The sequence below is a fragment of the Telmatherina bonti genome, assembly GCF_933228915.1.
Source record: "Telmatherina bonti genome assembly, chromosome: 8".
Taxonomy (NCBI): Eukaryota; Metazoa; Chordata; class Actinopteri; order Atheriniformes; family Telmatherinidae; genus Telmatherina; species Telmatherina bonti.
Window position 1 is genome coordinate 32714931 of NC_136626.1, and position 23054 is coordinate 32737984.

The 23054-nt window shown below is 38.8% G+C and overlaps 3 protein-coding genes across 3 annotated transcripts in view; 1 reads left to right on the forward strand and 2 right to left on the reverse strand.

The window, feature by feature from the left end:
• LOC306759971 (ICOS ligand-like) overlaps nucleotides 1-1323 on the reverse strand; it is a gene marked incomplete at both ends in the record, with an annotated part of 3049 nt that extends 1726 nt beyond the window's left edge. Inside the window, 3 exons of the mRNA XM_079245717.1 lie at nucleotides 1-183; nucleotides 861-1181; nucleotides 1260-1323. The exon at nucleotides 1-183 is cut by the window's left edge and continues 102 nt beyond it. Coding sequence (XP_079101843.1) covers nucleotides 1-183; nucleotides 861-1181; nucleotides 1260-1323 — 568 coding nt within the window. The remainder of the gene's footprint in view (nucleotides 184-860; nucleotides 1182-1259) is intronic.
• A 2715-nt stretch (nucleotides 1324-4038) lies between these two features.
• Nucleotides 4039-12781, forward strand: gtpbp6 (GTP binding protein 6 (putative)). Its single transcript, XM_079245032.1, has 10 exons — nucleotides 4039-4643; nucleotides 6851-6988; nucleotides 7070-7140; nucleotides 7238-7368; nucleotides 7453-7523; nucleotides 7592-7750; nucleotides 7855-8063; nucleotides 11734-11882; nucleotides 12324-12476; nucleotides 12547-12781. The coding sequence occupies exons 1-10, from the start codon at nucleotides 4250-4252 to the stop codon at nucleotides 12671-12673; spliced, it is 1602 nt and encodes a 533-aa protein (XP_079101158.1). The 5' UTR covers nucleotides 4039-4249; the 3' UTR covers nucleotides 12674-12781.
• A 171-nt stretch (nucleotides 12782-12952) lies between these two features.
• On the reverse strand, nucleotides 12953-22646 carry plcxd1.2 (phospholipase C, X domain containing 1, tandem duplicate 2; the record flags this gene model as incomplete). Its single annotated transcript, XM_079245718.1, has 6 exons — nucleotides 12953-13215; nucleotides 13876-14059; nucleotides 14139-14294; nucleotides 19437-19565; nucleotides 22139-22275; nucleotides 22565-22646. 6 exons carry the CDS (start codon nucleotides 22644-22646, stop codon nucleotides 12953-12955), a joined length of 951 nt encoding a protein of 316 aa, XP_079101844.1.
• Nucleotides 22647-23054: the final 408 nt, after the last annotated feature.

Sequence of the window (23054 nt, forward strand, 5' to 3'; positions counted from 1 at the left end):
ATAGATGGGAATCAGGGAGCAATGCTGCTTCGGTTCTCACGGAGCCCTCAGGGGGCTCCTCAGTGTTGTTGATGAGCCAGGAAACTCCAGGTTGAGGGTAACCACCACTGGAACGACACAGGAAGGTGGTCTCCTCACCCTCTGTTGCGTCTTCCTTCTTCACCTGGGGAATGCTGAAACTAGCTACCAAGAAACACCCAAGACAGAAATTAGTTCCTTTTATATCAGGGGTGTCAAACATATGGTTTGGGGGCCATGCAGGCTCACCAGATGCTCCAATGTGGTCCGAAGGATTCATTTAGTTAACGTAAAAATGACAAAGGCATTAAATTTTTTTTTTTTTTTTTTTTTTTTTTTTAAAGTAGGCCAATATATAGCTTTTTATTCCCCAACTTGTCCATGTGAAGTTGCATTCTTTGTCTAAATAAAACATTCATTAAATCTGATTTCAGTGAGTAAGAGGTGAGTCAGTTCAGGTCATGACACACATGGAAATGTGCACACATGTATGTTTAAAATAACTTGTAGATATTGAAAAGTTTCTTTGTTCATAATGTAAAATACCAGATTTTTTTTTTTCATCTCCCGGATTAAACGTTTTGGGATTTTGTAGATCTACTGGGATCCATGTAAGATGTAATGCACATGAAAATGAGTAACAAGCTCATGCTTACTTTCTATCTCTTGTATGAGAGACTATGAGTTTAAAAACTGATTGTATAGATTTATATCTGGGGCAAAATATTGTTGACACTGCAGTTATTTTCTCAAGAAATTTCCGGTTTTTCAGAATATTATTTCAAAGGATAGTTCACTTAAACAGCTTGATAATACTTGCACTGAAATACTAACTAACTAACCTGCTATCCTGAGGCAGACTGTGCAAACCGGTGCGCTCTGATTCCCTCCTGAAACAATGAAAAGACTGTAAAACGCCGCGTCTGCAGGATAAACTGCTGGCAGCTCCAGGGAGAAAGTCCCAGTCAGTGCAGCATCAGGCGACAAACTGGCGAAGTTCATGCTCCATATCTCCACATTTCCACTCGTTTCCCATCTTGATCTGAGAAGGACAGCTTCATCTTTCCGCCACTCGATGGAGAAATTGGCAGAAATTGGCAGGTGGGGGTAGAAGCAGGGCAGCGCCACCGGCTGACCCACCACCCCCAGAACGCAGTCTGATCCTGGGCAGAGAAGACGGACATCAGCTCGGAACTTTTATCCAACTTCTGTAGGAGTGTGTGTGAGACAAGTGAACTCACCCTGACAAGCGCACACGCACAACAGGCAGTGTAGTAGTACTGCGCGCCACCGTGCCACCCGCATCACGCGCGCACGCGGACAAATTAGCGCACAAAGGTTTAAGAAACTGTTCAATAATGCCGAAACTTTCTTAGAAAACCAACAAGGTGCATTTGTCACGATAAGCCGAACACACACCAGATCCGTCTGTTTCACTTCCTCGTCTTCTGCCCAACCTCGCACGCACGCACGCACGCACGCGCACACGCACACACACACACACACACACACACACACACACACACACACACACACACACACACCTCCCTCTCTGAGGATAATCTTCGGTCATGCTTCAGCTTGTTGGGTCATACCTGCTGTCTTACGTCCTCTGTGATTCAACAGAAAAGAACTAAAAAACTGATGTCTCGTGCGGGTTAAATGTAAGAAACTCGAGGCCTGTTCGCAAAGATCCGGATAAAGTCATTCCCGGAATTTGGTCAGACCTATTTCGCTGCTTTTTTAGGTCACATACACACCCACATGTTGAGATTTGAGAAGAAAAAAAAAAGAAAAAAAAAAAGAAAAACACCTCACGCAAGTAAAAACGAAACGAAGAGAATAATGAAGGAAAAGGGAGCAAATAACCTAGCAGTGGTACTAAATTCGGTTCTAATCCAGCAGGTTTCCATGTGTCCCTGCTCCAACACAGCTGGCTCAAATGAATGAATCATTGGTCAGAAGCTGATAGGCTGTTAGTTTGATTCAGGTGTGTTGAAGCAGGAATACATAAAAAAAAAAAAAAAACCTGCTGGATTGTGGCCCTATGACTCTATGGAGTTCCTCTGAGAAAACATTCAGCTGTTAAATCACAGGTTTAATCTACATCAAGTATATCCTTTTTCTTAGAACAAAATCGTATAATCAGTATTATTCATATATCAAGTTGGGATGGTTAATGTTAGGGTAAGAGGAAATAATATACTGCATTCCCCAATTAATCTAGATGTATGTATACGGTGGTAAAAATATCATTTGATGATAGCAGTGTCAGATATATCTGAATGTGTTTAAATATCATTCTGCTGGACACTATAAAAAGCATCTACATTCACATCAGAGGTGTTTGATGTAAAAAAAACAAAAAAACAACCCACTTTGGATGAAGGAGCTGGGGTGTCTGCAGTCAGTCCTTATGGAGACTAAAGATGAACAGCAAACTGAGGAGAAAAAACATCTTTTCAGGGTGGAGATATGTGATTCAAAAAACAAAAATAGTCTAAATCTGAAGAAGATAGAATTTCTTTTACTCCAGAGAACACAGATCAACAGAACAATCCACACAGATTCTTCCAAAACCACATGCTGTAAACTTCAAACTGCTTGCAGCTGAAAACTATCCAATGGTCAAACTGCTGCGTGTCAGGACACAGAATAAACTATAAACAGTTTAATATGACCTAACAGGTTTAACATCAGATACCTGAGCTGGAATTTCTTCAAATCCTGATGAGATTAGAAGAAAAGATGTCCACACTGGAGGGAGAAAACTGAGGCTGTTTTGACCAAAGTGCAGAAAAGACAGAGCTGCACTTTCCAAATGGGTATGTACTTGTAGGTAGGCCTACCTATTTTAAAAAGGAATAACTTTTTCTGTCTTTTATATATTTTTGACATGACATCAGTTTGTTATGAGGTTAATCGGTTCAGGTTGTCTGTTATTACACACATGTGGAAATGTTGTACCCTACCAAGCAAAAGTTTCCGATACATGTGATGACCTGCTTTGTGGATTTTCCTCTGTACGTTGTAATGAATGTGTCAACGAGTAAATATGTCAAATAAATAAAATATGTAAATGAAATAATTACAAAGATAACAGTAAATGTTTATTTAGATTAAAAAATGTAATAAAATGTACATAAATATATTTCATTAAGTTAATTCAGTGTTAAAAATATAATCAACAAACTTTATGACTTTTCATTTAAAAAATATTTAAAAATATTAGATATTAAATGTATACGTATATATATATATGTACACACACATATATATATATATATATATATATATATATATATATATATATATGTATACATATATATATACATATACATATATATATATATATATATACATATATATACATATATATATACATATACATATATATATACATATACATATATATATACATATATATATATATATATATATATATATATGTATATATATACATATACATATATATATACATATATATATACATATATATGTATATATATACATATACATATATATATACATATATATATACATATATATATATATATATATATATATATATATATATATATATATATATATTTAAAACTAAAAAAAATTTAAAAAAAATTTTTTATTATCTAATTCATAATGAGTGAAGAATATTTTTAAAAATTCCTATTTTTTTTATTATTTAAGTATATAGGTTTTGCGATTTTAAATGATCATTTTACGTAGACGTTACACAGGAAGTGACAAAACAGGAAGTGTTTTTCGTTTTTTATTCCCTGAGTTTAGCTTGCTAGGAAACTTTCTACAGGCAAACTGCGTTGTAAAAGAAAAGAAAATGTCCTAAAAATGTGTATCAGAATTAATACCAGTCTAGTATAGACACTTTATATGTAACTATAAACAGGTTGAATTTTATATGAAGAATAAAAATGTCACTTAGAACTCTGCGCCAGGAACAGGTTGCCTGTAAAGTCCTTCTCCGCGGATTTTTATCCCATCAACATATCTAAACTCAAAACACACCGCAGTTGCAGTAACATGCAGTCGTTTTTAAGAACGAACAGCGAGAATTAAACTTATTAAATATGTCACATCAGAAACCTGACAGTAATTTAGACAGAGGAACCGACTTGTAATGTAGTTTGAACTTTTAGTTTGTTCAGAGAGCAAAGTTACAGAAGCCCAGTGACCCGCAGCTGTCACCTTTAATTGCAATGTGGACGATGCCAACATGTCAACACTGACGATCATAGGGTCGTGGTTTCCTCTCGTGCAGCGGCCCTGCACGCGCAGCTGCGTCAGGGCAGCAGCGACCTGCAGAGTCCTCCACAGACACCACGCTGCTGCTGGATTCAGGGTCCTACAGCATCAACAGAGAGATCCATCCCACCCGCACTCAAAGGGGCTCGCGATCTCCGCGTGCAGACTGAAGAGCACGAGGGACAGCAGCAGCAGCGGATACCCAGAGGAGGAAGAAGTGGTCGATGAAGATTTCTCGGAGGACAGTGAGGTAGAGGAGCTGTTTCAGCAGCAGGTTCCTGTTGGGATCGGAGAAGGACAGCAGAGGGTGTTCATCGTCCACCCTGATGTGAAATGGGGGAGCAGGAAGCAGCATCTGACCACAGGTAACAAAAGCTGCCTACATACGCGAAATTTATGGTAAAAATTAGGGGTGTGACGATATGCTTTTGCCCCGATTCGATTCCGATTTTTTGGGTGTCGATTCGATTTAAATTGCGATTCTCACAATTCTCCAATATTGCTGTTATTTTCGTAGATTAAAAACAACTTTTTTTGCTCCTCATTTTTCTTGATTTCAATGAGGAACAAAAAACACAGGAGCCAGACCATCATTTTGCTGCTATAATGCCCAAGAACACAAGTAAAAAGTTCAATAAAAACAGTAAGAATTTATAGTGCATTAATTTTATTTATTTAAAAAAAAAAAAAAGATTTTTTTAACAAAAAAAATCGAATTTAAAATTGTGAAGAAAAAAAATCCCGATTTCCAATTTTTCGATTCGATTTTCCCACCTCTTGTAAAAATGCAGGGCCGGATTAAAAGTTCAGAGGCCCCGGGGCCCAAAGTGTTCCAGGGGCCCCCTTCCCACTGCAACATTGTGAAAATTGTGAATCATACACTGTGAAACGACATCTATCAGCCAATGGTACCAATAGAAATACACTAGACACTGTGGTGTAACTATCTGGCTTTTATAAACATTTTGTCTCAAGTCCAAACTGCTGGTGTCTTCCCCACTTTGGCCCCAAGTGGTCATGGGCCCCTGGGCCTGCGCCCATAATCCCCATTGGATAATCCAGCCTTGTAAAAATGGCATATAAATGTGCTCACTGGTTACTTTGCAAGCTCCACCTGTTAAACTGTATGTTATTAGAAATATTTCATCAGTCAATCACGTGGGAGCAACTCAACCCGATAAGTCATATAGACATGATGAAGACGACTTGCTGTTCAAACTGAGCATCAGAATGAGGAAGAAAGGAGATTTTAGTGACTTCTAAATCAGCATTGTTGCTGGTCTGAGTATTGACAGCGATTTTCACACACAACCATCTCTAGCACTTTGAATTGTCTTGTACATGAAAGGTGCTATACAAATAAACTTGCCTTGCCTAGTGTTTCCAGAGAAGAGAAAATATCCAGCGAGCAGGAGTTGTTTGGACCAGAATGTCTTGTTGATGTCAGAGGTCAGAGGAGAATGAACAGACTGGTTGGAGATGATGGAAAGACAACAGGAAGTCCAGTAAGAACTGGTTCCAACCAAGATCTGCAGAACATCATCTCTGAACACAACACGTCCAACTCTATAGAAGATGGAGAAATGTTGCTGGTCTGATGAGTCTCCATTTCAGCTCCTCATTCACATGGTAGGATCAGAATCTGCTGGAAACATCATGACAACATGGATCCATCCTGCCGTCAGGATCAACAGTTTAGACTGCTGATAGTGTTTCAATAGTGGGGGGAGGTTTTCTTGTCCCACTTTGGTCCCCTTAGTACCAACATGACATGGTTTAACCAGCACAGCGTACCTGAGTCCTGCTGCTGACCATGTCCATCCCTTTCTGAACACAGTGTAGCATCTTCTGATGGAAACTTCCAGCAGGATGATGCACCATGTCACAAAGATCACATCATCTCCACCATGACGATGAGTTCACTGTCCTCCAACGGCCTCCACAGTCACCAGATCTACATCCAGCAGAGCAGCTTTGGGATGTGGTGGAACGGGAGATTCTCATCATGATGTGGTGGAACTGTGTGATGCTTCATGTCAACTTCTCTTGTCTGGACCATGGACTAAACGGAGGCTCAGAGGGGACCGGGCCTTCGCGGTGGCACCTAAACTATGGAATGAGTTTCCTTTATGTATGAGACAGGCCTCCTCTATATCTGTTTTTAAATCTTCTCTGAAGACCCATTTGTTTACGCTGGCTTTTTATACACAATGATAAGTTGACGTTTTTTATCTGATTTAATTTTGATTGTCTTTTAGTTGATTGTAATTATTTTACTTTTAGTTGTAGTATTTTTACATTTTAATTGTCCTCTTGTATGTTATTTATTCTGTTTTAGTTTTAACGCCCACAATGTGGCACTTTGTTCAACGCTGTTGTTTTTAAAATACGTTATAAATTGCATTGCATGGCATGTCAAAACAGAGCAAAAACCTTGTTGAATCTCTTTGACACCAAAAAGTAAGGACGTTCTGAAGCAAAGGAGGTCTGACCTGGTCCTAGCATGGTGGACCTGATAAAGTGGCCATTGCTTATATTTCTTTATTTAAACTATGAACTGGTGTGTTTACAGCCGAGCTGATGATGGCTGAAGCTGAGGGGCTTGTGAACACTTTGGACAACTGGATAGTGGTGGACAAGATCATCCTCTCCACCAAGACACCAGAGAAGAAGAGGATATTTGGCAAAGGAAACTTCCAGTCTCTTACAGGTACCGCCCACTTGCTGTAAACAGTAGCCTCACGTCAGCATGCGTGTTCTCATGTGAATTACATGTGCTTTACTCCATCAGAAAAAATCCGGCAAACAGCAGGAATCACTGCCGTGTTTGTGAATGTGGAGCGTCTGTCTCCTTTGTCTGAGGTCAGCGTCTCTTAAGTTTGCTAACAGTTCTGCACATCAGCTTTCATTCACTGATGAGTCTCTTATTTTAATAAAAAAAATATATATATCGCTCTAGAGGGAGTTTGAAGAAGCCTGGGGGGTGAAAGTCTTTGACAGATACTCGGTGGTCCTGCACATTTTCCGCTGCAATGCCAGAACCAAAGAGGCCAAGTTACAGATCTCCCTTGCCGAGATCCCCTTGTTAAGGTAAACAAACTTCCCATCATTTCAGAGAGATTCCTGATGAGCCTCGGCATGTTAAACCCAACTTTCTCATCATAATTACGGCAGATCTCGCCTAAGACATGAATTGGAGAACTTGGATCAGCAGGGAGGAGGATCAAGATACATCGGTGGCTCAGGTAACGCAGCATCCACAGCAGCCCTGCAGCACGGAGACTTGATCTGCTGTAATGATGGGCTCTTACAGGTGAGACGCTGTACGAGGTCCAGCAGAGGCTGCTGAAAGAACGCGAGATGAAAATTCGCTCAGCTTTGGAAAAACTTCGGAGAAAGAGACAACTGCTGCGATCTCAGCGCAAACACAGAGAGTTCCCCGTTGTGTCTGTGTTGGGATACACCAACTGCGGTGAGTCAGCGGTCCAGCTGAGCGACACCGAGCTCGTATCTTAAATTTAATATTACAATGCAGGTTTTTTTTTTAAAAAAAGATTTTTGCCTTCATCTGTGCAGGAAAAACTACTTTGATCAAAGCTCTAACCGGCGACCGCAGTCTCCAGCCCAGGAACCAGCTTTTCGCAACCCTGGATGTGACCGTCCACGCCGGCCAGCTGCCCAGTCACATGACTGTGCTGTATGTGGACACCATCGGCTTCTTATCCCAGCTGCCCCATCAGCTCATTGACTCCTTCTCCGCCACCCTGGAAGATATTAAGCATTCAGTATGGAACCTTATTAGCATTTATCACACATTAGCAACAGGAGCGGCAGCTTCTGCTTGTGTACTTTGTTGTAAAAGCTTTAAACTGGCTGAAGTAAAACTAACCAGGAGTTTTTAGCAGATGAAAACATGAGCAGCTAAAGATTTATTTACAATAACAACTTATTACACGTCATTTTTTTATTTAAGAAAAACTGAGCCGAAATGCTGCAGCAGTGGGGGACAAACGAAGTCCACTCGTTCTGCAGCCACAGGGTCCGTAGCGGCCAGTCGCTGCTGATCAATGCACTCGATTAACTGTTGACGAAAGGGATCAAATCAAAGATACTTTATTCATCTGCAAAGGGAAATTCAAGGTTCAAGCCAGCTCATCCAAGGTTTGACATACAGACATGTAACATCATGACAAAAAATTACAGAACCAAACTGAAGCTTAGGCCCCGCAGCCAGTTTTACCGGCGCCGCCTTATAACAGACAAGAACAGAGATACATTAGGATCATAGGGAAAAAAATCATGTAACTCCGGACCGCGCCACTAGACGACGCTGTCTGGAGAGAAAGGGAAATCAGCTGTATAGAAGAAGTGACTTGGACAGGTTGTTGGTCTACAGCAGGTTTGTCAAAACCCAGTCCTGCAGGGAATCCGGGAGGTTTTTGTTGTTTCCCTGCACCAACTCACCTGATTCAAATCAAATGGATCCAAAAGCTTCTTGTCAACCTATTCTTTCTTTTTGGTCAGGTGTGTTGGAGCAGGGAGACAACAAAAACCTGCAGGATACCGGCGCTCAGGGACTGGAGTTTGACACCTGTGATCTACAGCAGGGATCCTCAATCCTGGTCCTCAAGGCCCAGTTTCTTGCGTGTTTTCCAAGTCCCAGCTGCAACACAACTGATTCAAATCGGCGTGTATTTAGCAGACATGTGCAGAGTTTGTCTGAGTCTGAGTCTGGTGTGTTCCAGCAGGGACATCAGGAAAACCTGCAGAACACTGGGCCTTGAGGGCCAGGATTGATGACCCCTGGTCTACAGGATTACAGGTGAGGTGTGTAATAATCATAAATGAGCAATTTGTTGCTGGCCATCAGGAAGTACGGTGGCTGAGAAGTACAAAACACATTTTCATTTTTAAAAAAAAAAGCACATTCATTTTAAAACAAAACGACGTTTAGAAAACCTCTTTTTATAATACAAAAAACAATTTTATATCTCATGAACGACATTTGCAAATTTGAAAACAAATGCACATTTTTGGAAAAATGTAACACTTGTGGAAGTGGCAAAAGACAAATGCAAATCCCGAAACAAATAAACTATAGATGGCTTTTAACAGAACAGGAACTTCCTTAATAATATGCGGTGATGTTGTCATGTTTTAGTTTAAACAAATTATTTGTAGTTCAGCTACACACTGCTGGTCGGCGTCGGTTCTTTTAGGACAAGAACTGTACGCAGCGTCATGAAAGTGTTCCAGAGCTCGTCCACACAACATAGCAGTGAAAACTGGCTGAAACTGACTCTGCATAAACGGCAAAACATTGTTCAGATAACAGAAACCTCACGAAACACGCCACTGACTTCCTGCTACTCTAAGAAGAGGTCATCTCTACGATAGACGGATGGATGGATATAGGACGGATGGGAAATCCCCTCTCTGTCATTAATTTGTTACAGGATTTGTATTTGTGTTTGCCTCTCGTACATTTCTCTCTGCGCTTGTACAAGTTTTCTAAAATTGTTTCCTAAAATGGACATTTTTATTATTTGCCAATATATTTTATGAAATCTAAATGCGTTTTGGACTTCTCAGCCACCGTAGAAAAGATTTATAAATTCATTTCTAAACAACTTTGTGTCCTGCAAAAGCAAGAGCGTGCATTATTGAGAGAAACGTAAATAACGGACAGCACAAGCCTCGGTTTGCTTGTTAAAAGTTCATGACATTACAAACTGTATAATTATGGTGTGTCTGAAAAGGTTGCCAGAAAAACTAAACTAAAGAGAACATGACAGCATGGCTTAGATTTGCAAAGCTACATGTAAATAAAACCAAAAGACTTCTGGACAGATGAGATGTTTGGTCATAATGCGACGCATTTTACAGGAGCAAAAAGCAGAACATAATTTATGATTTATAATGTTGTTGCGTAGCGCCGAGTCAGACTGTAGCCTGTTAGCTCTGGCGCAGCTCTCCAATAGAAATACATGACGAATGTTGATCTTAATCTGTCCCTTTCTTCCTCCAACAACTTCTTCGTCAATGATTGTTGTTGTTTTTGGGAGTGATGTCAGATCCTGGTCGTCATCAGATAAACATTTCGTTTTGTTCTCTGCCATTTCACCTTGAAAATACCCGATGCCATTGCTTTATTCAACTGGAGCCTTTTCTAGGGAGGGAGGGCTGTGAGAGGCGAGAGGAGGCGCATGCAGCTGGACCAGCTGCTAAACTGGAGATCAATACAGAGACGGTGTGTGACGGAAGGCTATACTCCAGATTTACATTGAAACTTTTTTTTAAAAATTCCTTGATGCTGATGATGTACACCTCCATTGATGGTCAGTGTCGGGAGAATACAGAGATAGTTCCCACATTCACCTTAGAAACACTATAAGGGTCCAGAAAGAAGGGAAGACTAAGTTTATGATAGCAAGAGTGGATACTTGACTATAAAACCTCCTTCATCTCCATGGAAACTAGCAGGACCTTCATGGTTCATTTTAAACAAAAGCAGGTTGATAAGAAAAACATTAACAGAGTTTTAGAGCTGGAATAAAACAGCAAAAGTAGGACATTATTTCTGTTTCTGGCTGCTGGCTCCCAGAGTTTCTGCCCACCGTGATGAGACGGACCTCTTCGCAATCAGCATTTAATTAGCTTTAATATGACATCTTGTTTATGGTTTTTCTTTAAGTAAAGAAGTTGGCAGAAGCTTTACAGTGGATAAAGCCGTTTTCATGTTTTGTGTGGATACCTGTGCTTGCTACGGTCTTTTAGCAGAGTTTCATTCATTCATTATCCTAATTGCTTAGTACGATTAAGGGTCACGGGGAAGCCGGAGCCTATCCTAGCTGTCTTTGGGTGAAAGGCAGGGTTCTTAGCAGAGTTTCTCTCCATCATTTTGCTGCACTACATGTTGGATTGCTGCTTCCTAGTGTGTTCAGACATCCTCTGTACTGCACACACCTGGCGCTGCACCGTGTGAATATAAAATGTGATGCCATCTGATGACTGAGGTTTGACCTGAAACTGAGTGACAACAGAACAATGATCCCAAACCCAGACTTTAAAGCGGTGTGCCTGAATAAATGCTGCTCGAAAATACTGAAGCAAACATCAATGATTTGGGCAACATTCCTCAAAACATTGTGAGATGGATTACACCCCACAGAAAATGATTACTTTAAGTTGCTAGTTCTGCTTCTCGTGACTCCCAGTATGCACTTAACGTTTTTTCTGACGTTTTTTTTTTTTAATAAAGGACACTCTGCAACTTAAGTCATTACTTAAGTTGTTTTTCTGAGGTTGCATTTATCTAATTATAAAATTTGTGTTAAGAGCCGACAGAGAAATCTGCTCCATGTCCTCATTTAATGATTAAACACGTTTTTTGTTTTTTTTTATAGCATTTGTAAGGAGTTGCTGAGTAAGTTCTTGCCCTTCTTTTGCTTCCAGGATCTTTTGGTTCACGTGAGGGACATCAGCCATCCGGAGACGGTGAATCAGAAGGCCAACGTTCTGAATGTCCTGAAGAATCTGCAAATCCCAGACAGGCTGATGAGCTCCATGATAGAGGTCCACAACAAAACCGACCTCATTGCCGAGTGAGAGCTGCAGCAGTCTGTTGGTTTTATCGATTCACTGCAGGAATCAGTCGGGAAGTCATCATTTTAAGAACTCTGGTCAATTTCCTGACTCTCATGCAACATCTTTCTTTGGCAATCTGCGTGTTTTTTATTGTCTGTTTGTGGCTTTCATACTGTGCAAGTTACATTTATTCTAGGGAACAGACACGTGCAGAGATAAAGTCTCATGTTAACTTGTTTGAAACCGAAAATGTAGATTAAGATAAAATAATCCTATAATAATATAATAATCCTATAATAAAATAAGATAATCCCCCACAGAAAACTAATAAAGGAGGCAATGTGAATTTCTCCTGTGGGGGACTAATAAAGGATTATAATTTAAGTTTAAGGAACTGGTTATTTACCTCAAACATATAAGGAAGTGAAACATTCATTTCTCAAACATTTGTTTCTCAGTTATCAGTCCTCTGAGCCTGCTGCGTTGCCCACATCTGCAACAGAGGAGCGAGGCCTGGACGAGCTAAAGAAAGCAGTGGAGGCGGAGCTTCTACGGTCCACTGGAAAGCAGATTTTACATCTGGAAGTTAACCTCAGCACTCCCCAGTTAAGGTGCAAACACCTTCTGCTGATGTGTTGCTGCTGTTTACCACACGTGGTTAAAAGTTTTCCTTCTTTGCAGCTGGCTGTACAAAGAAGCAACCGTCCAGGACGTGCAGGTGAACGCAGACGAAGGCTCGGCTGTTGTCAAGGTCCTCATCAGCGCCGCTGCTCATGGCCGCTACAAGAAACTGTTTGGAAGCAGATGAGGAAGGAGGAGGAGTCATCTTTCCAGCTGCATGACAGCAGGAACAAATAAAGACTGAAACACAAAGAACTTAGGAAAACCTGTATTTACTGTACAGTGCAATAAAATATCTCCCATATGTGTAGAAGAATAAGATATTTTCTTGTAAACGTACTGACTTAATATGAGATACAAGACAGAAGGTACAACATGAAGGAAAAAAAACCAGATCAAATTAAAGAGACATTGTAAAAGCTGAGAAACCAGAAAGTCATGTTTGACGTGAGTAAAATCATGGCTGTTACTGCCGTTTCATGTGACTGCAGCTCCTCCGCTGCAGCTTGTAGTTCAGTGCAACCACAAGAGGGCAAAGTGGAAGTGGCCCCACAAAATCTCCTGCTATGATGTTGAGGCTCTTGGGGTCTGAACCAGGTACTTGATCCTCCACCCATTTTCTCAAACACTCCCAGTTTCTGTAGGTCAGCGTTCGAAGGGATTCCTTTGGGTTCTTGGTGATGTATCCTCTGTCAGCTGTCAGGTTCAGGCCGGACACGAAGAAATCGTCTGTAGGAATTAAAAGATGAGTAAACATTTTTTTTTTTTATTTATGGCTTACAAATTCAGCATGAATCCAATATATTAAAGTGAATGGATACACGGAGACACTGGATGTTATTTTTTGTTCAGGAATGCCCTCATTCAGTGACACAGAGGAAATCTCCAAACCTAAACCTGAATCTTTAAGCCTCCTGCACAGAAAGGCGAGGAGCCAATCATATTGCTACAATTACAGTCACAAGGCTGCATGGTGAATGCCGACTGTCAGGTATCTGTCACTAACCAAGAGCATATTCACTTTTGTGCTGACTAAGATCCCAGACACGAGGATATATACTGCAGTATTACTTAAAAAGAAATTGCGATGCATTTGCAAATGAAACAAAAAAAAACAAGTTACTTCTCTGAGGAATCTTGTGCAACCAGATCAACATCAGTCCATCTAATTTCATAACTGTTTACGCCCAGCAATCATTGGCAGGTACACCCTGGACAGGTTGCCAGTCCATCACAGAGCCCCAGATCAAGATATTCCTACTAAAAAACTCCAGCTATTATCTGAAACTGTAAAGTACTACACCAGCATATTATAAATAATTGAACCTGTTGGAGGTCTTTGGCCTGAAAAACATTAAACACTGCTTTAACATTATGGTACTAACTGACCTGGCCGTCCGAAGTCTTTGTTCCACTCCAAGTAACTGATCACTCCCTGCGCTGTGTGCTTGTTGGCCCACCAGTAAGGGATGGCAGGCCACAGCTCCTGATGTCTTGCTGTAAGTTGGGACTCGTATGACAGAATTACTTGGTAACCAGATGCCCAAAGACTCCGCAAGCTCAAGTCGGATTCCTGTGGAGGCCCAGATGGATGTGTTCAGGTTGTGTTAAGTTTTAATAATACACACCACCCACATGAGGGGAAAACCAACCTTTCTAGGACATAGTTTTGAGCCGAACAACTTTTTCAGGCAGAAAATGAAGGATTCATGGCATCTGTCATCCATTCCCTCAAAATGGCTGCAGGCAAGGATAACAACTTCCTTTGGGTGAGACTTCAGCCAAGAGGCAACAGATTCAAGTGTTTCCTGTAAAAGAGGAGGATTTCACAGGAAGAAGCCAAATATGTTCATTCAGAAACATTGATAATGGCACTTCTTTTCACAATTACCTCTTGCTTTAAAAGTAACATTACAGACAGGAACAAAAGATACATAGACAGAAAAAAGAAGAAGAACTAATAAACACCCCCAGAAGTTAAATAGATAAAAATTGAAATGAAAAATTAATTAAAATAAATTAAATTAAAAAAATGAAAAAAGAAACAAAATTCTGAAAATATAGGCAAGAATAAAAATTAATAAGAACCAATGTCCCTAATGAATGAAAAAGTAAACAATAAGAAATAAAGCAATAAAATGAAAAAAAAAATTATTTTAAAAATACACTGACACAAGAAAAAGGAAGAAAAAAGAATAAAAGAAGACAGGATAATAACTTAAAAGGAAAACAAAAATTTACCAAAAAAATAACATTCCACAAAAGTAAAAAGTAAACTAAATACAACATTTATAATAAATAAATAGAAATAAAATACACAGAAATAAGATAAAGGAAAACACACACACATAGATAAATCATACACAGTGTATGTGTTAAAATATACACACACACAAACACACACACACACATAAATATATATATATATATATATATATATATATATATATATATATATATATAAATATATATAAATATATATATATATATATATATATATATAAATATATATATATATATATATATATATATATATATATATATATATATATATATATATATATATATATATATGTATACATAAGGCCATACATAAGGCTCACCTATATTATATATGGGTTGACTTGTGTGGTATCGGTACACTTGTATAAATACCAAGTACGAGCACACACTCTTGGTATTGAGCCAATGCCTCCGTAATATATATATATATATATATATATATATATATATATATATATATATATATATATATATATATATATATATATAAATATATATATATATATATATATATATATATATATATATATATATATATATATATATTTTTTTTTTTTTTTTTTTTTTTTTTTTTTTTTTTACAAATTATTAAAAATACAGACACATGAAAAAGGAATGAGTAAAAATACAATCAAAACAGAATCCAGTTCTATTTGGTTTTCCAGACTTTTGTAATTTGAGGTAAAACATAGCTGAGTGATAACTTCTCCTTCATATGTTATAAACGTCTCCTTTACTGGACTACCTTATTTGCCATGTTTGTGCAAACAAATAAGGAAAATGACTGGTGGCAAGTTGTTCTCAATTGTTCTTACATTTACAATAAGCAAAGAATGGGCAAAAAAAAAAAGATAAAGAGTTAGATAAATAAGCATAAATACAAAGTAAAACAAAAACACATTGTTTATTTTCTAATTATTTACATGGTATCAACACAGTATTGACCGTAATTACAGGTCACATGGATGTGTGAAAATGTGCGTCAGCATGCATTTTGTTCATGACTGTGATGGCCTGGGGGAAGAAACAGTCCGTGTCTACTGGTTTTTCAGTACAGAGCTTTAAACTACCTACCAGACAGAAGATGTTTGAACAGAGTGTACAGGATATGAGGGGTTTGCATAGTTGTCGCCTGCCCGTTTCTCAACCCGGGACAGATACAAGTCCTGGATGGAAGGTTAGTTGACCCTGATTATCCAGACTAGATGATGGCAGTGTCCCGAGGGACAGTTGTTCCCAGAAACCTGAAGGTGTCCGCCGTAGACATTGTTGTTGAGAATAGCGACTTCTCCCGAAGTCCACTTTCAGCTCCACAGTCTTGAGCAGGTTCAGCTCCAGGTGGTTCTGACTGCACCAGTGCCTGTATGCAGAGTCAGAACCAGTCCACCAGTGGACCAGCCATTCAACCTCCCGCATGTATGCGGAGTCATCACAGTTCTGGATCAGCACCAGGACCAGTCCACCAGTGGACCAGCCATTCAACTTCCTGCCTGTATGCGGACTGGTCAGAGTCCTGGATCAGGATCAGCAGTGTCGTCCGCATACTTCAGGAGTTCCACAGAGGAATCTCCAGAGGTGCAGTTGTTGGTGTAGAGGGAAAAGAGAAGTGGGGAGAGGACACAGCCCTGGGGTACCGGTGCTGATCGTCTGGGTTCTGGATGTGCTGCTTCCTAACCTCACTTCCTGCATCCTGCCAGTCAGAAAACTGGTAATCCACCAGCAGGTGGAGGTGGGCACTTTGAGGTGGGTGAGCTTCTGGTGGAGTATTTCATGGATGATGGTGTTGAATGCGGAGCTGAAATCCACAAACAGGATCCTCCTGTTTGACTCTGGAGAGTCGAGGTGATGCAGGATGTACTGCAGGGCCACATTAACTGGATCATCTGTCGACCTGTTTGCATGGTAGGCAAACTGCAGATGGTCCAGCCGGGGGCCTGTGATGACCTTCAGGTGGTTCAGCACGCAGGTAAGGGGGGCGGGGCTACACACCCGTTAAAAAGCGAAGATTTTCCAATACCACAAGAAGTTTACCAGTATACACAGTGGTATTTACTGGCATCATGGCTACTACCCACGCAGTCTGTAAGTATTTTCAGCATTAACGATGATGAAATTACAACATCCATTGATTTGTGTTATGTTTATAACATATGATGTTATTTATAACATTTTGTATAAGCTCTACACATAACAAACAAAGGCGTCGATTCGTTTCCGAGCAGAAAACGCGGAGCGTTTCCTGGAGTCCAATTATGCGACGAAACAACTTTGGGAGTGAGTTTAGTGTTATTTTGTTCCCGTTCTTGTGCTAATTTCTGTTATGAAGCCTTTAATAACTTAAAATTGCATGACTACCACATGTCTGGCAACAAACGTGCTACTGGGACATGTGCAATTCCCATGTTGTGAATAAAATGTCCGCAGTACAAAGGGACAGCAGTTCACGTTTATACGGTGCACTAAGCGCAATCACTACTTGTTATTACTATATTTTTTTATCGTTGTTTTTTTTCTACTCAAGATGGTTATTTTTTGTATGTGGCGTCTCGCCTGTTTTACAGTTGTTGCAGGACTTTATAGGTTTCCTGCTCCCATCTGTATCTATCTCCCTATTTAAATTAAGCTACAGTTGTGCTCATATTTATTTATACCCTTTCATTAAAGAAGGAAAAAACCAGCTGCATGTAAAATCAGCTGAAATTGACTAAAGTGATAATAAATAAAAATTGAAAATCATTACATTTTTTTCTAATTCTGATTCAATAGAAATTTTTTTTTTTTTAAAAAAGCAAACAAATAAGATCATTTATTACATATTACATCACTCATAAAGTAATATTTTGTTGAACAATCCTTTAATGTTTCCGCTATAGTCAGGTGTTTTCTGTTCCTCTCAGTCAGACTTCTGCACCTGTTGACAGGTATTTTGTCCCACTGTTCAACAGAAAAGTGCTCTAATTTGTCCAGGACCAATTTGTTTTTTTGTTTTTCTTTCTTCAACTCAATTAAATGAAAAAACAGTGTCTTATATTACTAAATTATATTTTTGCAAATTTTTAGTCATTGTTTCTTTTTTTTAAGTCTCCAGTTATTTGAGTGACTGTTGTGAATTCAGCCTTTTCTTTAATGAAAGGAAATTAATACATATGAGCGCAACTGTACATATATGTGTATCTCATAGACAGCTTTGTACCTGCCCTTTGTACTTATGCATTGTGTAAATAACAAACCAAATCTAATTTACTGTTACAGAACATTCATAAAAGATGTGGGGTTGGAAGGAAAACTGACTAGCAAGCAAGCATCTAAAATGTGGGCACACTTAAAGAAAAAATACAAGGTAAGCTATATGTGCATCCACTTCATGTGGTGGAAATTTTTTATTTTAAACATCTCACACTCCGGCCTACATAAGCCTAGTTATAGCATTGTTGTATGTGTGTGTGTGTCATCTGGCTTTGGAACAGATGCTGGTGAGGTGACGACTTCCACATGGCTGTACTTTCAAGACATGCACGAGGCAGAGGTTTTGGATACCGGGTCTTCAGTGAACCCTCCTGTACTGGTGGCATCCTTTGTTTACGACAAGGATCCAACATCATTGCTTATGGTAATGTTTTTAAATGTAATGTGTACCATGTAATCTGATATATTTTGTGCTCAGGAATATTACTTATTGCTCCTTTGATGTCAGAATGATAAAAACATATCAACGTGATCTTAGTTTTCATTTTTGGAAAAACAAAAATATATATAACAGCTGTGCCATATTATCCACATCTGGATTGTAATTACTTATATATTGTTCCTTTAGGAGACTATCAAGCCGGGTCCGTCGTCTGAAGCCAACACCTCACGAGCAAAATCTCCAGCAACTACTGGAACCCCCAACGCTGTCCCAAAACAAGAAGAAAAGAAAGGCAGATGCTATTCAGGACTTTTTGGTGGAGGAGTCAAGAAAAGAGCAGAAAAGACATGAAGAGACTGAGGCTAAGACAGAGAGGTTTTTGGAACTCTTTGAGAAACTGATTGAGAAGTTGTAGGTGTGTCTGGACAATCAAAACAGCATTTCCTCGTGTGTTTGTTGCACATTGCACAACTCTTCTGGAATATATTTTTTTATCCTGGATGTCTTCTTTTATTTTATTATTATGAATAATTTTTATACACAAGTGCGATAATGTTTATCCTGGCAGCTTGACTTTTTTTTTTTCCTTTTCTTTTCTTTTTTTTTTTTTTTTAAAGAAATAAAGTTTGTGGTATGTTTTACTTAAAGTTCAATACTGTTGTCTATGAAAGTGGTTCTGGAAATTAATTACACACTAGACCAAAATACACCTGAAACAGATGCACATCAGCAAGCATTGTGTATGCAACGTCTGTAGTGTGGTCCTGGGAAATCTTCAAAAATAAGAGAGTGTAGCCCTTCCCACTCGCCCTCTGTCCATCCGAGAATCGGGACACCCCTTCCTCCTACATGAACATGTGAAATGGAGAGGTAGGGGCCTTTAGTCTTTAAATAGTTTAAGCTGAGAGATCGGACGGTATCGGGCATTCATGCAACATTTTGGATGTTCTAAACTACAGCTCTTCTTCCCATCCCTCTTAAATACCGTAGATGCATGGGAACTCCAACTGAAGCGTGTAACAACGCGACTTGAACTCACCAAAACCATGAGATATGTGTATATGACGTGTGTGAAGAAGAGGTTGCTGGACGAGTCGTTGGGTTTGTGTGCAATGCGGAGGTCGAAGAAGCGAATCCCCATCGAGAGCTGCTCGTTGATGTCTTTGTCCTGAACAAAAGAGACACGTTATTTTAAAGCTTTTTGTGGATTATTACTGAAATCATGTAGCTGAGATTTAGCTTCAGACTTGCAAAGATCCCACAAGCCCCCTTGTTACCCTGAAAGGAAAATCAGTGTCTGCAGTTCTTCTGTTCCCTGTTATTGTTTTTGTTCTGAGGCTTTAAACTCTGACCTGGTTCATTTCACCGTGCTTTCTGCTGCGGCCAGCAGATGTTTTCACAGTAAAGAGAGCATCAGATAAACAAACAATCTCCCCCCTTTGTCTCTTCACACTTTGGACCGTCTCAGAGGCCACAACTCAAACTCTCATGTGATGAGTGGGTGGCTGGGTTCGCACCTTTCCACAGCAATAACTCCTGAGCTGTTTTATGATAGGGACAGGCATTACTGCCGAATAACTTTAACAGTTATTGCAAAGACTGCTGAGCATCCTGAAGGCCTCGGAGATGCTGCTGGGCTTCCTGTTGCAGCACAAGAACCACGACCTGCAGAGATCCTTTTACAGCCAGCTCCAGTACCTGCCCAGTGTAATGTAGCTTCAGATACTCAGCCTGGCTACTGCAGAAAGCCACACTTCACACGTGAAAAATATCCCTTTAAAGCCTTAAAAAAAGACCAGTAATGTTTGTTTATCTTTCTAAGAATGTAATTTTATTTAGGAGGATAGTTTGGGTTGGGAAAGTGTTCAGAAAACTGAATCTTCATATTGAGGACCTTCTAATAACCACATTTCAAAATTTACTATTAAAAAACAAGTCCTCAAACAAAATGAGCAGATTAGAAAGATTCCAGTTTCAAAAAACCCTGAAGAAATATCAGCAGCTAGTTTAGAAGGATATGCCTGGGATCATTGTTACGGTGTTTTGGTTCAGTATTACATTAAAGAAATGAAATTATTCCAATAGGAACATGAACAAAGACACTAATAAGGAGGGCTTAAATTATTCAGGTTTAGAACGTCACGAGAATTTGGTGAATTCCTGAGTCTCATTTTCCTGCATGTCTGCCAGAACAACACACATCACCTGTAAATGTGTGAACGAGAGTATAGATGAGACGCAAGCTGAACATAACTGTTAAAGACATTTTGTGAGATCCAACACTCCTGGGTAGTTCTCATAAAGCTTTTTAATATTAGGGTCCTTCTAGATCTGTAGAATTCATACAAACAGTGAAATGGATTAAACTTATGAGCCTGCGATGCCATGATTTCTACCAAAGATATTTTCCAAGTTTAAATTGATGGGAAAGTACACAACGTCAGGAATGAACGAGGAAAAAAGTACATTTAAAAGACCTAAAAGATGACAGAGTTGGTTGTAAAGAGTTGACTATGCTGGATGATGTGAAATCACTTTAGTGGTCTGGATCTGTGTTTTTTTTTCCAACTTTGTAGCCCCTGTAAATATTGTATAGGGGCAGGAGCAGAAATTTACATTTAGTTTATATTCCACATTCAGCTCAATCTGATCCAGTGGTTCGGACCAGAAATATAACAGCATGAAAGCCTATAAATAATGAAAACTCCATTTTACCCTTTGTTTTAATACAAAGAAGCACAGGTACATTATCAACATAATTATATTTGATGAACTATCCTTTAAAATCATTTCTAGATATATTTTGTAAACTTTGTATTCAATAAAAATATTTGATCATACATGTTGTTTTATACTTTTATTTTATTTATATAAATTTCGCTGACGTATTTATTTTACACATTTTCCGATTTACCCGTGCATTACAACTTCCACATCACAACTGATCAACAAGATCAAAGATATCATCACAAGAAATAAAAATGCAGGATTTCACATGATAATTACAGAATCTACAGATCTACAACATATTTTGAATATGTATATATATATATATATATATATATATATATATATATATATATATATATATATATATATATATATATATATATATATGTGTGTGTATATATATATATATATATATATATATATACACATATTTGTGTTTGTGTGTGTGTGTGTGTGTGTGCATGTAAAACCTACATTTATGGAGGGTAATATTTTTACCAGGGGCTCTCAAAGTGAAATCTGTGAAATTAGCACCTTCTTCATATCATATCATCACATAAACAACAAAGTTAGTACATGTCATATTAAAAATATTCATTTTAACATTATTAATGCAAGAAAAGGTGCTTTGTTGTAGCAATGAACCACCAAAACCCACTTTATTCTTCTCATTTAAGAGGATTCTTATTGTTTTCCTTAACTGTAGTTGATCTGATATCTCACACAATTACCACTCAGTCACCATGCAGGGAGTGGGGTAACACACAAACACCTGATATTTTTGGGATTGTGGCTAAAAAACTTTGAGAACCACTTGTCTACACTTTAAAAAAAGATTATTTAACTTGAATGTAAACAGATATATATATATATATATATATATATATATATATATATATATATATATATATATATATATATATATATATATATATATATATATAGTAGAAAGTACCATCTAATGAAGGAAATGGTTATAATTTTTTCACTGATGCTTTAATCCTTACATACCTGTGTGGTGGCCCATTTAAAGATGACGGGCCTTGTGAAGCAGTAAAAAAGTCCATCCAGGAGGCGGAAAAAGTCAGACTCAGACCGGACCAGAGGGGAGGTTATGTCCAGACAGTAACTCATGGTATCGTGGCTCCCTGTCCAAACATTAATGCTTTAGAAGACAACAAACCAGTTTCTGATGTAACACACCTCATGACTCGACTGTTTTACTCAGTGAAGTGTCTGTGATTACTGTTATGACTTATTAGACTTTAAATAAACAATTATGTGAAACCAAAACATTGTTTTAGTAAATTTACGGAGTGAATACATTAATTATCCATTAGTAGCCTATACACAAGAGTAATTTTAGCTATTTAAGGGAAATACTCTAGGCTGGAAAATGACAGTAAAAGAAAGGTGGAGAAGAAATCCTGCGTGTACCAGGTATTGCCAGGTGAGTCAGGGGAACGTCCCACAGCTCCTCCGGTAAAGCCGCCATCCAGTCCTGCATGCTCAGATCCATGTCGCGCAGTCAGTCACAGACCTGCAGCAGACTCGGTGAAAAGCCTTTCAGCTATGAGAAACCTGTTTAAACGTCACATAGTCCCTCCAGTTTCCTTTATCTGATACCTTCAGTGATCGACAACAGAGTGGAACAGCAGCACAGAGAGAGAGAAATGAAAGTTTCCCGGTTTCTGTTGAGGTGACTGATAGAAACACCGACACGAGTGGGAAAGTGACATTATGAGGAAGTATCAGGGAAATTAAGCTAACACACATCTCTTTGGGGGGAAGTCTGTTAGTTTTAGCAGCAGGCTACCACAAAACACAAACAAAAAAAATGAAGACTGATGTCGTTGCTATGAGGTAGGTAAGGTAGAGGCGGGGCCTAAACCTCTGGTTTCTCTGCTCACTTAAAAAATGTTCTGCG